This window comes from Marmota monax, unplaced genomic scaffold (genome assembly GCF_021218885.2).
Source record: "Marmota monax isolate L192 unplaced genomic scaffold, Marmota_monax_Labrador192_F-V1.1 WCK01_AAM20220418_F8-fsc00105, whole genome shotgun sequence".
NCBI classification, from domain to species: domain Eukaryota; kingdom Metazoa; phylum Chordata; class Mammalia; order Rodentia; family Sciuridae; genus Marmota; species Marmota monax.
Window position 1 is genome coordinate 351,716 of NW_026692947.1, and position 18,816 is coordinate 370,531.

General features: G+C 46.7%; 3 protein-coding genes across 9 annotated transcripts in view; 1 reads left to right on the top strand and 2 right to left on the bottom strand.

Moving 5' to 3' along the window:
• Cntn2 (contactin 2) overlaps window positions 1-6,466 on the top strand; it is a 31,113-nt gene extending 24,647 nt beyond the window's left edge. The window contains exons 18-23 of the mRNA XM_046452212.2: window positions 132-366; window positions 713-825; window positions 1,839-2,025; window positions 2,342-2,454; window positions 2,865-3,033; window positions 3,462-6,466. Coding sequence (XP_046308168.1) covers window positions 132-366; window positions 713-825; window positions 1,839-2,025; window positions 2,342-2,454; window positions 2,865-3,033; window positions 3,462-3,571 — 927 coding nt within the window. The 3' untranslated portion in view covers window positions 3,572-6,466. The remainder of the gene's footprint in view (window positions 1-131; window positions 367-712; window positions 826-1,838; window positions 2,026-2,341; window positions 2,455-2,864; window positions 3,034-3,461) is intronic.
• A 3,020-nt stretch (window positions 6,467-9,486) lies between these two features.
• Window positions 9,487-13,102, bottom strand: Tmem81 (transmembrane protein 81). The gene has a single exon (XM_046452096.2). It carries the CDS (start codon window positions 11,649-11,651, stop codon window positions 10,791-10,793), a length of 861 nt encoding a protein of 286 aa, XP_046308052.1. The 5' UTR covers window positions 11,652-13,102; the 3' UTR covers window positions 9,487-10,790.
• A 145-nt stretch (window positions 13,103-13,247) lies between these two features.
• Rbbp5 (RB binding protein 5, histone lysine methyltransferase complex subunit) overlaps window positions 13,248-18,816 on the bottom strand; it is a 37,435-nt gene continuing 31,866 nt past the window's right edge. For 5 of the 7 annotated variants that reach the window (XM_046452090.1, XM_046452092.1, XM_046452089.1 and 2 more), the window contains one exon: window positions 13,248-15,263. In XM_046452090.1, the coding sequence (XP_046308046.1) occupies window positions 15,235-15,263 (29 nt within the window). In that variant the 3' untranslated portion in view covers window positions 13,248-15,234. The remainder of the gene's footprint in view (window positions 15,264-18,816) is intronic. The other 2 variants (XM_058581907.1, XM_058581906.1) reach the window with 1 other exon arrangement.

The window sequence follows — 18,816 nt, forward strand, 5'->3', positions numbered from 1 at the left end:
CCCCTCACGCAAACCCACTGCAGGCGCAGGTGTCCCAGGGCTGCCCCTCTTGGTGAAGGTTGGGTGGGGACCAAGGCTGGGCAGGGAACCGCATCCGTGACTCCTCGCCCATGCCACCCTCTTGCCCTCAGCCCATGTCACGGGAGTACCAGAACGGAGACGGCTTCGGCTACCTGCTGTCCTTCCGCAGGCAGGGCAGCACTAGCTGGCAGACCGCCCGGGTGCCCGGCGCCGACGCCCAGTACTTCGTCTACAGCAACGACAGCATCCAGCCCTACACGCCTTTTGAGGTCAAGATCCGAAGCTACAACCGCCGGGGGGATGGGCCTGAGAGCCTCACAGCACTTGTGTATTCGGCCGAGGAAGGTGGGCCACTCCTGGGCCACCCCTCTGGCCCACCCCAGCCTTTTGTCCCTAGGATATGGGATGGGGAAACTGCTGCTCCTGCCCCAGCTTGATTCAGAGTAGGAGGTGGAGAGGGCCCCTGGGTTCTAAGCCACCGGACTCACTTCTGCTCATTGAGCAGGAGAAGGAGGGGAGCAGCTGTCTAGGAAGAAAAGTAAGCCCCGAGAGACACTCTGGGGGCTCCCACCCAGCCTTTGTCCTGGGCCTGGACTCTTCCTCTAAAATCCTAGGCAGTCCTTATTGGGAGCTGCTCTGTAGGACATAGGAATGCTCCAGAAATCCAAACCTATTCTGTGTTGGTCCCCAGAGCCCAGGGTGGCCCCCACCAAGGTCTGGGCCAAGGGGATCTCATCATCAGAGATGAACGTGACCTGGGAACCTGTGCGGCAGGACACAAATGGCATCCTCCTGGGGTATGAGGTGAGCACTAACCCGGGGCCTGAGAGAGGAATGCGGTGTGCAGGGGTGCTGGGGCTTCGAGGCTTGGGGGGACGCCTGACAGCTCACTCATCTCTCTTCCTGGAGTCACTCACTCTCTGCCTGACAAACTGAGCTGCCAGTCTGTGGGGCACTGTGGATGCAACTTCACTAAGATCGGTGGCTGAGCCAGGAGCGATGGCACAGGCCTGTGATCCCAGTGGCTTAAGAGGCAGAGGCAGGAGGATTGCGAATTCAAAGCCAGCCTCAGCAACTTAGTGAGGCACTAAGCAACTCAGCGAGACCTAACTCTAATATTTTTTAAAAAGAGCTTGGAATATGGCTCAGTGATAAAGAGCCTCTGGGTTCAATCCCTGGCACCAAAAAATCATGATGATCATCATCATCATCATCCATAGTTGACCCCCAATGGGGAAGAGAAACTCATAGATGTCACACATGAAGTGAGTGCTTGGGTAGAGCTGGCACAGGACAGATCACACAGGGAGAAGTTTATTCCAAACTCTCCCCTTGATTTGGAAAAATGTTTAGCAGTTCTTAATATTCCAGCTACTACTAAATCGGGTCTGTTTGTTGAGCAGCCATCATAAACTTACTGGGGGCCAGGGGCTACTTTGCAAATATAAACATGATGTTGTATCCTTGGAATCTCTATGGGAGCCCCTGAGTTCCTGATGAGTTGGGCTCTGGCAGGCCATCACCAGGCTGAGCCGGTGCTCACCCCTGCTAATCCCTCCCGCACCACTCCCTCATCCCTACATTGAGCACCTTTCTTGGACCCAGTACTTTTGCTGGGCACTGAGAGATACAGGGACTCACACCAGGTGACCCTGCTCTCTGGGTGCTTTAACCAAGTATCCCAATTCTAAGACTTAAGAGACTGAGTCTTGGGATCAGGGCGAGCAAGAGGGAAACAGAATGTGGGCACCAGGATTAGGGTAGCCCTGAGATCCTGGGCTTGACCACTGACCCCAGGGTACTCTTGCCCCCTTCAGATCCGCTACTGGAAAGCTGGGGACAAAGAAGCAGCTGCTGACAGAGTGAGGACAGCAGGGCTAGACTCCAATGCCCGAGTCACCGGCCTCCACCCTAACACCAAGTACCACGTGACCGTGCGGGCCTATAACCGCGCTGGCACCGGGCCTGCCAGTCCTCCCACCAATGCCACAACCATGAAACCTCGTGAGTCTGTCTGCCAGGGGTGATGGGGATGCTGGGGGTGCTTCCAGGGTCACTGTTTCTCCAGCAACAAGACACATGCTCTGGTCCACAGAAACAAGGGGTGAGCCTGTTGAAAACGAGGTAGAAATTCACGGCCTCTGTCTTCTCCAGCCTTTGGACTTTCAAGGACTTTGTTTTTGAGGCACTGGTGGCAGAATGTTCTAGGTGTAATTAGTACAGGCAGACATCTGGAGAAGGGCTGGCGGATGCTGAGGCGGGGTGGGGGGGGCGGACAGGGGACCATGTGGAGGTCTCTCCAACTCTCCTCCCCTGGCAGCTCCCCGGCGACCTCCTGGCAACATCTCCTGGACTTTCTCAAGCTCCAGTCTCAGCATTAAATGGGACGCTGTGGTCCCTTTCCAAAACGAGTCTGCAGTCACTGGCTACAAGGTGAGGAAGAGATCCACAGGTGAGAAAAGCTCTGGTCTTTCTGGTAAATATGAAAGCCACAATATGCAGCAAGAGAGATCTGAGTGAGACAGAAGCAGAGTGTGGGACCAGTAGAGGCTTGCTGCACAGAGGTGCTCTCCAGCTCGCCTGTGGTAGAGACTATTAAACAGGAGCAGATGGGATTGCTGCGAAAAGGCAGGGGTGGTGGGGCAGCAGGGGGGCTGGAGGTGAGTTTGCAAGCTCACCTCCCACCAGGGAGGAGCTTGGCTAATGGTAAAGCCAAGGAGGGGTGAGGAGACAGAACCTCAAGGGCCCAGAACTAACTGGGCTCCCCCCAGGGACTAGATCTGGGCAAGAAAGAAGGATCTGCCCTGGCATAAGGAAACTCCACCCGGAAACCTTCTTCCTAGATGCTGTACCAGAATGACTTACACCCAACTCCCACACTCCACCTTACTGGCAAGAACTGGATAGAAATCCCAGTACCCGAAGACATTGGCCACGCCCTTGTACAGATTCGGACCACGGGACCTGGAGGGGATGGCATCCCGGCAGAAGTTCACATCGTGAGGAATGGAGGTGCTGCCTCTCCCCTCTCCTGTCCCCCAGAAGTATCAGACTCCACCCAGACACCTGGTGAAGGGATCATGTCCACCCACCCCAGCCACCTCCAACCTAGACCCCAGGAGAATGGAAAAGCCAGGCAGGAACCAAAGTAGAGCAAAGCCATTGCCTTCTCCCACTCTCCACATAGCCCGAGGGCCACTGAAGTGAGGGTGCTTCTTTTACTGGGTACAAAAGGAGGCTACAGCCAAGGACAAAGGCCCTGGAAAACTATGAGAGTAGGACTGAGCATACCAGGCGCCGTTGACACTCGGGTCTGCAGTGTTCCACCCCCCTGCCCCCCCACCCAGTGTCTACTTAGGAAAGGTCTGGATCCTGTTGCAAGCATGGGGCTAGGGTCACCCAGGCCCTGCTCACTCAGCCTGCATTTCTGCTGGTTTCAGGCACAAGCATGATGGTGGAAGACGCGGCAGTCTGCCCAGCCCCACACCCCGGCGCCATCCTCTCCCACTCCACAGCGATGCTCATCCTCATAGGCTACCTGGAGCTCTGAACTCGGCGCTTCTCCTTCCGCAACAGAACTGGAACCCAACTCTGACGGACACAGCCAGCTGGCCCTGGCCGTTCCCAAGCCAAGGTGGCCCAACACTGTGCCCAGAGTGGTTGGTTTTAAACACCTACTTTAAACAGGACCCTTTGTGCAGGAGGTAGGATAGTTCATATTCTGCCACAGGACAGAACCATAGGCGGATCTTTTTCTCTAAATGAAGATGTACTGAGCAGTGACTTCCATGATGATACTGCACCCACCCCTGGGCCCCTAGGGGTTCTGGATGGAAGAAACGAGCCCATGGGAAGAAGGGGGTTGAATGCATATCTTGAATGGCAAGAGATGGCACTCGGAGTCCACATGTAGACTCTGTCACCTGAGTGCAGAATCCTGGGCCCTGTGGGAACACCTGGCAGGAGCGGGCTGAGGACCTCCCTCAACTAAGAAAAGGACGAACCCTGGGACCAAGACCTCTCCTCATCCTCCTGTTGAGGAGCAGCGCCGCCGGACCCTGGCGTTTTCCTCCGACTCCCCAGCAGCCCCTGCCTGCCTGGGCGGCTAGAACTCTTGCCCTGCTGCTGGGATCGGGAGCCTGAGCCCCTTCAGCATTGAGGGATGAGACTCCAGACTTTTAGGGGTGGGAGCTAAGAAGGGTTGGGAGGCTGGGATGCCTGGTGGAATGGGGCACCAGCCTGAGCCTGAGTTATGGGCACCATGTGGGTGACACTGCCCTCTCAGCCAACACTGCCAACCCAACCCTGTCACCCGAGTGCCAGAGCCACCCTAGGTGGCTGGGACTAAAGGGCTTGTCTTGGGGAAGTCCCTCACCAAGACTTATCCTGCACAGCCCCTCCAGGGTTAGGGCAGGAGACTACCAGGCGCTCACCCGCCCATCCCCTCCAGCTCTGCCTGCAGACCTGTGGCCACCTCCCCCACTGCCACCCTCAATGCAGCATTCCTTCTCTGTTCCAGCCTCTGGAGGCTTCTGAGCCAGGCAAGGATCAATATGACCCTGCCTGCTCCCAGGAATACCCTGGACCACCTGGAGAGCCCTGTTCCCTAGACTGCCTGGACCGCTCTCTAACCCCAGAAGAAAGAGGGGTTAATAAAGGGGACATCCCACCTTGAGCTCAGGTGTACTACCAGTCACGGACAACAGAACTGGAAGAGGCCTGAGAGCTCAAGTTGTCCACGCCCTGCACTCCCCAGATGAGGAACTGGAGGTCCAGAGAGGATCAGGGACTTCTCAAGGTCACAGGGCCTACAAGTAGAGGGGATGGGACAAGAACACAACTCTTTTACCTGCCTGTTCAAGGCTCTGTCTCTGCAGAAGGAGGAGGCAGTGCTGACGGCTGTTATAAAGGTGATCAAGGCTGATGTGGGGGTGAACAGTCTACTTCAAGGGTCCCCATTGCTGACCACGAGGATTGCATGGCTGAGCCCAGCCCAAGGTGTGGCATATTCTGGGAGATGCTCAGGCCTCCCTTGCCTTCTGAGCCTGGCTTCTGCTGGGGACTCAACATGCACTACCAACTTGAAGTCCCAACCCCCTTACCCTTGCTCCAAGAAGAGGCCAAAGCAAGGACAGAGTTCCCCAATCCAGGCAGCAGTAGCAGTGCAGCAGGAAACCCCAAAGCCTGTGCTCTGCCAGGGGACTCTCACATCTGGGAGCAGCGTGACAGGCATCTTGAAGGGCACTTGTCCCTGAAGCTCCCTGGGCCAGTTTTCTGTAGTTTACAGTTAGAGCTCTATTTTGTTATGGTTTTTTAAACTTTTAAGTCCTGCTCTATTTTCCTGGGCAGGTTTATGTTAATGTTTACCCAGTACAATTTTTTTAAAAACGTCAGCTCACACAACTTCTCCCTGCCACCCCACAGCCACCTCCCTGCAATCCAGGACTGCAAGGAGGCTACGGGCTTAGCTAAGTGACCATTCCCCCTCACAGGGACCCCAGATTTGGCCTAGCATCTCTCTTTGTGCCCTGCTAGCTATGATTTGGCCTGTGCCCAGTTCTCTACCAGAAGGGGACACTGAAAGAAGCTTCCCCAAGGTTTATCTGATTCTCTCCTCACTGCCTGGGGCTGCAGCAGGGGAGACAGGGAGCCTACTTGCCAGGCCGGGATGAGCTGCTTTGGCACAGGAGCTAACCAGGGATGCGGGAGGCTGCAGCCCCTAAGCTTGTTTGAAGGAACACTCATGGTCAAGTACCTTACTTCAAAGAGGTCCATTAGAAAGAGGGGGATGGTGATCTGCTTGGGAGACCAGGAAGGGTTTCTTACCAGGAAACCTGACTGCTTCACAGACAGAATTTGCTTGGGGGACAGAGCCATAGAACTCTATTATTATAGCAGATGTTCCTGCAGCATAAGACTGCATGTGACTGAGGTTACAGGCTTGTAAAATGGAATAGCTTCTTGCTGGGGTGGCTTAGAGGAATAGACTAGATTAGGCAGCTTCCAGAGTCCCTTCCTGCCTGAGGGGCCTATGATTTTGTCTTCTCTGCTTGGATGGGCAGGGGGAGCTGAGTGGGGCTCACTCCTGCTGCAGTCCGGACTCAATTCTGAATTCCCTCCTTTCACACCAAGCCCCAGAGAGAGGCAGAAGCAAGGGTTAGTTCAAACAAGTATTTTGCTGCCTCACAGCTTAATAATGACGAGTAAATGCCCTGAGAACTAGGGACAGCCAGCCTAAGATGCCTTTTCAGGGCTGGGCAGACAAGCACCCACTGATCTGCAAGCACTGGGGCCCAGGCAGCAGCACTCACCTCCTTGGTCCTTGTGTCTCTAACAGGGCAGGAGGGCGGAGACTCTTGCATCTGCTCAGAGAGTTGCGGGGCTTACAGGGCAGCTTCTACTTTCATTCAGGGTAGCAAATCACAAGGTGATGCCAGGGAGTAGCAAGGCCATGGGGGGTGGGGGTGGGGTGGGGGATATTTTTTTCTCTTTTAATAAAGTAACAGGAGAGACTGAAGTTAGACATGAGAAGAAGCTTCTGCAATGAGACCCTGGAATAAGTAAGCAGTTAGTTCTCTAGAGACCTCTGAGGACTTTGGAGTGTTGGTGTAGTCTAGGTTAGGTGAAGCTGTGACTGGAGGGATAGGAGATGCTGTCTGTCCTTCCAGAGCTGAGTCTTAGAATCAAAGCATAGGAAGATGTCATCTGTTGTGGTTCCTGTGTCTTAAAGGAAGCCATTAAGGAGGAAGGGGCACCCAGGAATTGTGGTGGCAACCCAGTGCCTTCCCCAGCATGCACTGCCCCTTGGCAGTCCCCAAAGCCATCCAGCCTGCACTCTGGGCAAGAGCCCAAGACGGCTAAAAGATGTTTTCCTCCTCTCTTCCTGAGATCGCCAGTGGGGCTCCTGCATGTCACAGGGATAGTAGTACCCTCACACCTGTGTCACTGGCACAGGTGTGATGTTTGTCTCCCCAGCTCAAGACTCAACCTGGGCCAAAGACTCCTGGAGTAGTTTAGTGATCAGATAGGCATTCTTTTCTAAGGGACTTCAAAGAGTTCCGTGGAAACAGGTACCTAGGAGCCAGTGGCGGGGAGGGGCAGTGCCCCATGAACTTGTATATATGGTCATAGGCTTTGGGAAGGAAGGGCCATAAAGGAAAACTGGAGAGGAACAAAATGGGTCAGACAGATTTGCCCAGAGTCCTAGGCAGCCCCAGGCCTAAGGCACTTAGTACCCTTGGATAGGGTGCATCCTGCCTTGGTCCAAGGTGCCTCCAACTTGCCACCTGCTTCAGGGCCTGCCCAGCTTAGAGAAGCTCAGGGCTTGGCAAATGCTATGGCCTAATAGACCACTGACTATACAGCTTTTGTTCAAATGGAGCCACTCCCACGGGCCCACTGTTCCGCTCTTATACTTCTTGTATGGTAGTTATTTATTGACTCTGGTAGCAGACAGTTCGTAAATAAAGATGGTTTCTCAACCTGTCGGCTGGCAGCGGCTGTGGATTTTTATTATCACTTGGCTCTAGCACATCTCCTGTCTTGTCTGGTAACCTGAGGCCTCTATCCAGGGCCTTCAGCCATCACAGTGAATCCTGTTAGAACATGCAGTCTGTATCGCTTCATCCAGTCCTGGGAAGGGAGAAAACTGCCAGGGGACTCAAGCAGGTGACACAGAACACAGCAGGCACTTTGCCAGATGGGCTGGCTTCATCTAACACAGTGGCAGCAAACAATACCTGTGGATGGAACCGCTTTAAGGTCCCCTGGCTTTGAAAACATTTGAGGTGTTGACTCAGTGGTCCCAAAGGGAGGTCTTTCCCCTTAGAGAGATCCCAACTGGGGAGCACGTGACTGCTCCCTCTGCTCTCTGCAGCCCCCAAAGGTTGTGATTACTACTCAGTTTGCAGCCACAACTTACACGTTCAACAAACACTGATCCAACATCCACGACAGATGAGCTGTGCCTGCGGCGGCACACAGCCCTGTATTGGATTTTCAGTGCAAAACAGGTACAAAGGGGTCCATCCTGTCTCATAATTTTCTTAAGGGAGATCAAGGTGAGTGGAGAGGGCCTGTTCAGCAAGAGAAAGGTCCCATGTAGACACCAGTCTGACACAACAAGGTCACCTCTTCCTTTTTCACCCCAAGTGGATGTTGGGAGCACAGGTCACTATGGAACCCAAATTTTAGTCCAGTCAGCCTCTCCTTGACCCTCTAGAGGCAAATTACATGCACAGAACTCCATTAACTGAATTTAGTTTGTCTTTGGTAACTTGTGAGAGTTTTTTGTTCTTTTCTTTGCTCAAACCCTTGAGTCAAGGGATTTGCCATCCTAAGTCAAAGTTCAAGAGCCCAAGGCACAGAGGGCAGTAAACCAAGAGCTGTGGGATAGGATCACCTGACTGCTGGTTTGCAACTGAGTGCTGGAAGCTATTTAGCTCTTCCAAGTATCAGTCTTTCCATCTGTAACATGGCAAGCAGCAGCCCTCAGCAAAGTCAATACGCAGTTCACTACATAAGATGCTGTTTCCCGACTTTGAAGTACAGCAAGCTATCTCCTGAATTCTTCAGTAAAACAGTACTGCAGTAAAAAGAATCATTAATAACATTCCCAAACTTCAGTTGACCTCACTGCACCCTCATAATCACCTATTTCCAAGATAAGGCCTACAAAAGGTGTTAGGCTTGCTCCAGTACAGCCCATAGCAGACCCAGGCCAGAGTTGAATCTTCTGAACTCCCCTTTGAAGTGTGCAGATGAGAATTAAGGGTCTGTGTACAATTTAAGGTCTTTTAAAAATAACAGCAATAGTAAAGCAATTCCCTATCCATGGGCCTAAGCTACTGAGTCAATCTCAACTACGTATCATAGTCATTGATAAACCTGTTAAAAAAGATGCTTTGATCTTTTATGTATAGCTTATCATCAATAATCGTGGGCCAATCTAACACCATGAGCCACCTAATGTAATATACTAAGTATGGATCTACGTAGGGCTCTTGTCAAAAATGTCTAAAACTCATTTCTTGTGAATCTAATGTTAAAATGACAAATCCAGATTGTGGGACACCACCCAATACTATTGGACTAGCCAGACACTTCAATAAAATCAATGTCATGCCCTATGCGGTGGTGCACACCTGAAGTCCTAGAAACTTGGGAGGCTTATACAGGAGGATCACAAGTTCAAGGCTAGTCTCAGCAATTTAGTGAGACCTATCTCAAAATAAAAAAATAAAAAGGACTGGGGATATAGCTCAGTTGTAACATATCTTTGGGTTCAATCCCTAGTACCAAAAATAAATAAATAAAGGGATTGAGGATATACCTCGGTGGTAAAGTACTCCTAGGTTCAACCCCCAATACCCACCCCAAAGTAATAAATTCTACAAAATCAATGTCATGAGAAAATACACAAACGCATATATATGATCTGTTGAAAAATGAAGACTTGAGAAAATATTGAACACAATACATGAAGCTTTATTAGCTCCTAGATCAAGAAATTACATCAAAAAGCTCTAAAATTTTGAAAATTGGAGCAACTGAACATAAATTATATGTTAAGACTGGGAATTGTTCATTTTCTTAGGTGTGGTAGAGGTATTGTAGTTATACAGGAGAATGTCCCTAAGATACATACCTGATTTACTTTCCAATAAAGGGTCACAATGTCTGTGACGCTTTCAAGTGGTTCATAAAATCTGTAACTTAGGCAGTTGTTGTCAAAAAGCTAACAACTGATGAACCCTAGGCAAAGGGTTTATGGGTGACCACTATAAACCTTTCTTCTAACTTTTCTCTGGGTTTGAAATTTTTAAAAGTAAAGGAAGTAATAAGGACCCTTTGACCATAATTTAAAGTGAAGTAGCATCTCCAGAGTTGGGGCTCAGGAATCTATTTTCCAAAAAGTCATCCAGGTGATTCTGACACAAGGCTCAAGGGAGAGAGAACCACCAGTCTTTGGTTCCTGACAGTTCCATAACCCAATTATTTTGGATAGTCTCAATGGTCCCCAAGAGTCTTAACACTGGATCTCGTACAGAGGAATAAGGTGCGAGTCCTCCCATGGGAGCTTTGGCTACTATCAGAGACCCATACATTGATCTTTCCAGGAGCACAAACTTCAGGGCACTGAGTAAGCAAAAATAAAGGAGCAGGGAGCAAGCCACAGAACTGCTTCAATGATCAGGTGAAGTATCTCTGTTTTGCAAGGAAATTTAATTTAACATTGAACATAGAGGGTTCACCTGGGGAGGGCAGAGAGGGCAGGTAACATTTAGGGATTATTACACACCTGAGTCAGGTGTCATTACTAACAACTTCTGCCACCTATGGGCATGGGCCCTCAACAAAGCAATTTGTCCATTGTCTACTATTAAGAAATCCAAGGGAAACTGAAGCCAGGCTGATTATGGGACCATTTAAACAAATGCAAGAAAGAAAAATGCTAGGTTTCCATATAAATTACTTCTATTGAAGAGGAAAAAATGTTTTCACTATGAGTACGCTGCTCAAGAGAGGGGAGATGGAGATGGGAAAGCACAGAGGTTAGAGAGAATGCAAGTTTGGAAGACAGAACTCTTCCCAGGAACAGGAGGTTGCCTGCAGTCTCCTGAGAACTTAGAGCCAGGGAGATGTGGAGCAGAGACCCACGTGGGACACAAAGCAGCTGGTGATGGTTGCCCACAGCTAGCAAGAAGCTGCTCCTTCCACACCCCTCACCCAACCTTTTGGCAGTGGGAGCCTCCCTCCTAGCTGATTCACTACCTGACACCCAGAGCATTCCCTGAAGAGCTAGCCTGGGTTTCTGGGTGGCAGTCCTTTGGGAGCAAGGCTTGTAAGCTCTTGTGGCTCCAAGTGCCATCAGTCCCCCTCCACATACCGCAGAGGACAATGCTCACCAAAATACCACCAACCACTCCACCAGTAATTCCTATTCCCAAGGCCAATGTCACCTTCTTTTGCCACTTTGGCCGGAAAGGCTTGGAATGGTTGTCCAGATTAACCTCCAAGCCCTCATCTACTAACTTCTGTTCCTCGGTAAGAGATTGAGAGAAATTCAAGTTCACCAACTTTGGAGGAAGGACCCTCAGCCCAAAATAGAGCCTCTTCACAAACCTCAAGTTTTTTAGCAGCTGCACATCACAGCGGTATGTCCCAGAATCATACTCCTGGACAGGTTTAAACCTCAAAAAATAGGATTCAGCTCTGAAGGGTCTGAAGAGCTCATCGTCAGTGGAAATGATACCCCGTGCCAATCTCCAGGTGAAGCGGAAAGCTTTCCGTCCAATCTCCAGGATGTCTGAACTCAGACAGCTAAGCTCAAACTCCTGCCCATCGAGGACGGTGAAATGCAGCATCCCACAGATCCAGTTGGTCAGACATTCCAAGCGCTGAGACTGACACTTCCTCCTCACTCCATCAGGGCCCACCTCACAGATGGTCTCCTCTTTATAGCCAAGGCCGCAAGTCACAGTACAGGTTGTAGCATTGACAATAACTTTCCCTACAGCTTTCTGAAGCTTTTCAGGGATGGCCAGTGTTTTAGGTGAAGACACCACCAATGGCGGGTAGACAGTCAACGCCAGACTTGTGAGGATGAAACCAGTGGCTGAAGTCTTCATGTCTCCACAGGCATTTCACTACCCTTAGCCAGAGCCCTCTGGGTATTCCAGTTGAATTCTCTCTGCATCATAAATGAATTCCTTCAACATGGGATGTCCTTCAAAGTCAAGAGATATATGATGCATGCACTGTCAACTAAATAATGCAATCAAATACACAAAATCTCAGTCCTTACTCACAAGTGAGGTCCCAAGGCAGAAAAAACAACAAAAAACAATCACAATGTTTCTGCTGCTTTACTATCTATGCTTGTTAATGACCAGCTTACCAGTCTCCGTTCCTTTCATATCCTCTTAATAGATTTAAATCCACCTCTTGAAAAGACACAGATGGAGGGCTGGAGATTGGCTCAGTGGTAGGATACTCTCCTAGCATGTATGAGGCCCTGGGTTCAATCCCCAGCACTCCAAAAAACAAAAAATCCCCACAGATGGACAAGTGAATTTCCAAATGAAGTTACATTCTCCTACCCTTTCACTCCCCTTCCATGTGGGATAATTAAAGATTTCAGGATTCCCAAGTTGAATCTGATCAAATAAAAAAAATATATACCAAAGTCTAAAAAGAACAGATGGTTAAGCAAATTAAGTTCCAGTTCAATACCTTGAATTATTTACTATGAGTGCTCCTAAAGATTCTATATAAAAAAGATCAAGAACTCTGGACTGGGAGGCAAGTGACTTACCCTTTCTGAATTTCTAATTGTTTCCTCCTCCATAAATAAAGCCTTCCCCACCTATTTCAGGGAGATCACTTTTGACCATCAAATGATGCAGGGCACGTGAAAACACTCTATGAAGTGTGACACATTGGTCGGGTATAAGGAATTTTTAAAAAGAAAGAAAATTCATGAAGGCAAGGGCCAAGACGCCCTATCAGATGAGCAAGAGAGGCTGTCAAAAGTAGCACTGTTCCAAGCTGAAGGTTCTCCTCTGACTCAGGGTACTGAAGACTTGGGCTGGGCCAAAGGATGCAAGCTGCTGCCTCTGGGCCTGCTCCCTTTGCCCCACAGAGCAGAGGGGCTCACTGATTCCTTATGCTGATGAGGGTTGCTAGGAAACAGCTATGAGGTCGAAGACAAGTTCTCAGTAATATGACAAAAAATTAATAAACAGACACTCAGATTTGGCAGTAATTAAAATCAGACTTTTAAAGATCTTATTCTTGAGGAGACAATGAGTAGTTGGTGGATTTTAAAGCTATTTAATAGAGGAAAAAAGACGAATAAAGAGGAATTTAAGAAAGGTCCCTTGGAAGCCTGGAACTTCCTGGCATGCATTTTTGTAACCTCCAGAATTTAAACTATGGCCTCTTCAGGGTAATTAAACAAACTTACACTGAGTTAAAAATCGGAAGAGATCATTCCTAGATGATCTTTTTGATTAACAACACCTTTTGTTTCAAATCATTTATTTATGATCTTGTATAAAGGCAGAAATTTAGACTCTGTGCCCCCACCCCACCACACTCTCCAGCTCTCTAGTTCCATACAGGGCTCTAACACCATCACAGGAAGTCACATTCCCCAGTATATGAAAGTGGCTGGTGAGCTCCAGAAGTGATCAGTGTTTACAAACGAACATCTGCACCTGTGCTTTAATAAACATCCGATTTTATTTACAAAGCATTAAAGCTTCAGCAAGAAGTACCCAAGGCTACGTTTTTATCTTGTACAAAACTACACAACATTTGAAAAACAAAATGGTGGGCAGGGAGAAGATGACAAAGGGAAGAAGAGAATATACATATATTACACAAATCAAGAAACTCAAACTGAAATGGACAAACAGTTTTAGGGGCTGAAAAAAAAAATCCCCAAAACATAAATAATTATCAGGAGCTGCTGCCAGAGATAATCTGACAGGACGTGATTTTCTCAGTAGCCAGTTGAGGAGTTGGACAGAGTATAAACACCAAATGCCCAGGTGAGGAAACCAAACTCCTTCATACATGGGAGTAAGGCAGAAACCCTTTGTATCAGTCTCCACACCACTACAGTATGCAGCACAGAGAATGGGAATGAATATAATGTCTGCAAAACAGAAACATGTCCAGTGAGCCACCTGCCAATCTTAACCACTGTCCAATTCACGTGAAATTCACGAAATGAGCACTTGAAGAAGTAGCAGTGGCAACTAAAAAATTCAGGAAGAGTTCTGACTTCTGGGAAAAATAAAAAATATATATATTCTGAAAGATGGGATGGGAAAAAGAGGCCCTTACTGATGTGTTCTACTTTGATTTCTATCCTACAATCTAAAAAATAATCAATGTGTTTGGCTACCTAAAGGAGCATCCACCAACTGATAAAGACTTGCCAATAATCGCACTATTTAAATTCTCCTTTGAAAATACTGAGAAAATGATGATCCCGGGTAAGCACTTTGGGTCAGCTAAAAGCTCTACTCAGACAGGCTACTAAGCCCCTTCCACACCTGGTTTCCTCACTCTGGAGTTTCAGAAAATTTCAAATACCTAATGTACACATCCATCCAATCTGCTACTTTTTATTTAAACAATAGCAAAAAAAAAAAAAAGCTAAGCAACCTTTCACAGAAAGGAAGTGACTGGAAAACACAGCAAGAAAAAGGAGCACGAATGCATGGATGCAAGAGGGGAAAGATGCACTGGCTGATGGGGACAGGTTTTCATAGGCAACAATAAAAAAAAAAATTTACCTTGATCTTTGATTTGAACTGTTTTGCTGCTTTGATTTTGGAATCTGTACTTTAGTCCTTGCACAGGTTCCCCCACCCCAATAAAAAAGAAGCTTGTTGAGAAACACCTTGTTTTGTTTCCAACTCTGGAAGCCAGCACAGATAAGGTAATATAAAGTGTTGATGATTCTTTGCTGGAGATGGATAAAACTAGTTATCTTCAAAATCCATGATTAATGAGACTGAACCAATACTGGAGAAACATGCAATGCAAGGAAAAACCCTGAATCTCCTACTGCCCAGCTTCTTGAGCAAAATGTATGACAGGAAGAGGGGGCCTTCTTATCTTTCTTCTTTTCCTGTAAATTTGAAATCTTTCAAGCACTTTCTTTTCTGCCCAACCTTTGTACACTAAATGGAAATACAGGAGTTATCTGAGATAGGGTACATTTAAAAATGAAAAAGAATATGCAACAGAAGTTTTCCTAGGATATTGGAAACAAAATTTCAGATAAGAACAAGTCACTCAAGGACATGCATTGAGGACGGAAGGCAATCAGGAGACGGGAAATGATATGTCAAAATGATTCTGGGTACAATAGCTAGATGAACAAAACATAGGTATCTTTTCTCCAGCAACACAACCAAGCGTTGAAGTTTATGTGAGTCAAATCTCCTACTGGATGCCTTCACAAATCCTCGTTCCTGAGAGCCTATTTGGACTTACGCTTGAAAGGGAAGGTAAGGGACATATACTCTTCTTCCATAATTCGCTTCTTCATTCAAACATAAAATTCACTCCTTCCACCTCCTGGGTGGGAGGCAGAGGCCTTTGTTTTAAGTTAAAGTCAATCTCAAATAACTGACCACACTGTCCAGAGGCCACCTGATGGCAAGTGAGGAAGAACGAAGAACTTCAAGGTCTTCATAATAGTTCTGAGATTGCTCCTCCTGCTAAAGAGATTAGACACAAAAAGAATTCTTTTACCATCAATTCAGATCAGTTACTTCTAAGAACAGAAACACTGATGGATGCTGCACTCCAAGCATACATGCGCCAAGAATGTCCCCCCTTTAAGGAAAAGTTATAACCAATTCCAACTCCTAATTACTCTTCATTGAAGCAACAAATAATCTAAACCCCAAATCTCTGCCCCAACACTTTTTTCAGTACTGTCCCAAAGGGATGGGGGTGGGAGGTAAAGCTAAGCTGCTGACCATTCTCTATGGTGTTAGAAAGAATGCTTAGCAATCAAAAGGGTGTGATAAACAGAAGAAAGGAAAAGTATTGAACTTTTTCTATATTAGACTAAAACAGTCACTAAATGATTAACAATGAGAAACCCTGTCCAAGTACCACTGTTCCTTAAGTGACATTTCTATCACCTGAGAATCCCAAATAAAGTGAAATGTTAATTAAAGCTATTGTCCATATGTCTACACACCAATAACTAACTGATACACAAAATCCGAAATAGTAAAATCAAATGACCACTTCCCTGGTTACTCTACAGAAGCTGTTCAACCTCCTAGGGATGTCCTTAAATGAACTGTTGTAAAATTATAAACTAGGAAGTGTAAAAAGAGAATAAGGTGAAGAAAACCCTCCCAGATGTCACTTGGAATGGGAGAAAATATACTGCTTAAGGGTAAAAAGCTAAAAAAAAAAAATTGCCCAAGTTATGAAGGAAAACTATCCATTTATAAAAAAATTAGCTTAAAGTTCCAGTATAAATGAAATTAGTGTTTATAAAAATATATTCACATTTGCCTGAGAATAGCCTGAAATCAGTACAAGATACAACATTCTCTCCCTGATACAAGCTCTCTGCTGAATACTACACTGTTAAATCAAATTAAAAAATTTATGTAGCACCTGTTTTTCAGATCACTCCCAAAATAAAACATAATAATAAATTTGAGTTTGTTTTAAAAAAAATCTTAAGATAAAAGAATATACTCTACAAAGCTCAATATTGTGTGTTTACCCACTTAAAGGCTAGTCTCACTGATTTTTCCCATAGGTACGCTGATCCATTTAGTTTTAACAATTTGGAAAGAGATACAGCATTGCCACTGTAATTCTAAATCATGATGGGAGAAAGTGGCTTGATCACAAATCAATAGCCTTGGGCTGGGGTTGTGGCTTAGTGGTAGAGAGCTTGCCTAGCATGCATAAGGTACTGGGTTCAATCCTTAATACCACATAAATGTAAAATAAAGATGTTGTGTCCACCTAAAGCTGAAGAATAAATATTTTTAAAAAAACCAAAAAAACATATCAGTAGCCTTAATAATGGACACTCAAAATGACTAAGCACCTTATACTGATTATCTGTGTAATTTGTGTTTCAGTAACATCCTTATTCTTATGAAAAGACATAAAATAAAAACATACATACATAGGCTTGTTGAGGCATTAGGCACAGAACAAAACCAGAGCATATGATACCAAGCAAGGTAAAATACACAGAAATAGCAACACAGAAGACCCGCAGCAGTTGCCTGAAGGGAACACACTGTTTAGCTACAACATAAAGGAAATCTCCAGTAATATAATATTAAGGAGTTCAGTTTAAGATGAATAGCCATTTTGGGTACCTCCTAATAGCAGCCTCATCCAGGGTAGCTTAAGAGAATGCAGGATCATGATTTTCAAACTCTACCTTATTCAGCTAATAAGATCACATGAGAAAGAATATCCAACTCGCTGAGTTTAGCAAGATTTCATAAAATTAGTCTTTGAGACTGTTCATAAAAAAAAACAAAACACACACCTTACTCATTAACAAGTGATTAAAACAATTGGGTTCTGTGACTTGTAGGTGATAGGACAGCATCAGGGAGCAGTGGTGCAGAATGGCCCAAGGCAGGAAAACCTGCAATGGTGTCTGTTGGCCCCCAGAAGCAACACCTCTGCTCACTTTGGCCTTTGCTACCCAGAACAGACCCAGGTACACACCAATCCCTCATGCTCACCATCCCATGAGGCCTTTAGGCCATGTATGTGATAGACCAAAACTTTGTGTTACTTTGCTCCTGATGAGCCAAATTCACCACCCTACGTGCCCTATTTCTTAGGCTACATGGAAACGCGAGTCTGCTCACATCTTGTTTCTTTCTAGGACTCTCCTCTGGAGAGTAGCCAATGTACTGAAGAACAGACATTTGATAGATGGCACTGATCCGCCAGCCTGGCCTTTCCCTGGGAAGTCCCGAGCTCCAGGGTTACTCCTGCCATGCTTCACTGATGGGTCCTCACTCAACACAGAAACTGTATCTTCATGAATGTAGGCACTCAGTTGCTAATCCAATACTAATGAGCTGTTTGATAGGAAAGAATGTTCTGTAGCTCTAGATTCCAGGTGAATTCTACGGTGATTCATTTGTCTTCCAATTTTCCCTTGAAATGCACCATATCTCAACACACACAGCAGCTCTGAGAGTTTTGTGGAACAGGTTCTATAGCAACTGGCTAATTGCAGATATGAGCAAACAGTTGCCACCCATCTAGCCTGGGTAGCATCACAACCTACACCTAAGACCCTGCCTTCAAACAATCTGGTTTTAAAACAAAAGTTGTTCCATTAAATAAAGGGGGTTTACGAAACATGAAAACTCTCAGACTAGATGGATTCCTAAAGATAGTTCGGCCTCTGGCATTCTGAATTAGGTTTCACTTCTTAGTACCCGTTGGGAAAGCAATGACTACATACGGACTTTTATGGAAAAGCTTGAAGGTAATCTTTTATTGAAAAATCTTCTGTGGAAGAATGAGATCCAGATGCCAGTTTCCCTCAGGGGCCTTGATGGGCTGTGTGCTAATCAGCTTTGCCTGCTCAGGGTCCTCAAGATGACCATGCCAATGGATGAACCCCAACCCTCAATCAAAGAATCCCACACCCAAGATCTGATAAGTGTCCTAAAATGGCGACTTCCCATAGGTTATCTAGTCTCACCACTGTCCCAAATTTGCAGCCTTCATAAAGATGGAAACTACACTGCAGCTAGCCACAAAAGCTACTGCAGCCCTCCTGAGGGTCCAGAACCTCAAAAGCTGCAAGACCCTGCTGGGGGTTTTTTGTTTTGGTTTGTTTTTTTATTTTTTTAAATGATCCTACTCTGTCTGTTGGCCCCCAGAAGCAACACCTGTCCACTCTGAAGTTTAAACTGGCCATATCTGTTCTGGAGATTTCCATTAGGATAAGGTTGAGGAACCAAGGCCAAAAAAAGGAAGGAGAAAATGGGAGGGACAGATAAATCAGGTGGGTAAGTATGCAATGCATACAACCATGAGGAACTGGGGAAATGCTTGCAGTCATCTATGCATTGCTGTGTCTCTATCACAAAATGTACCATCACTCTGGCCCTGTCAAAGGAAAGCCTCCTCTAGCCCTTGTAAGGGGTAAACTTGTTAAAGGAGCTGCCCCTCTACTTAAGGTTGATCCACTTTGGTGTCTAACAAAAATAAGTAGAAAATAATAGTCCAGAATGAAGCACCCTGCTG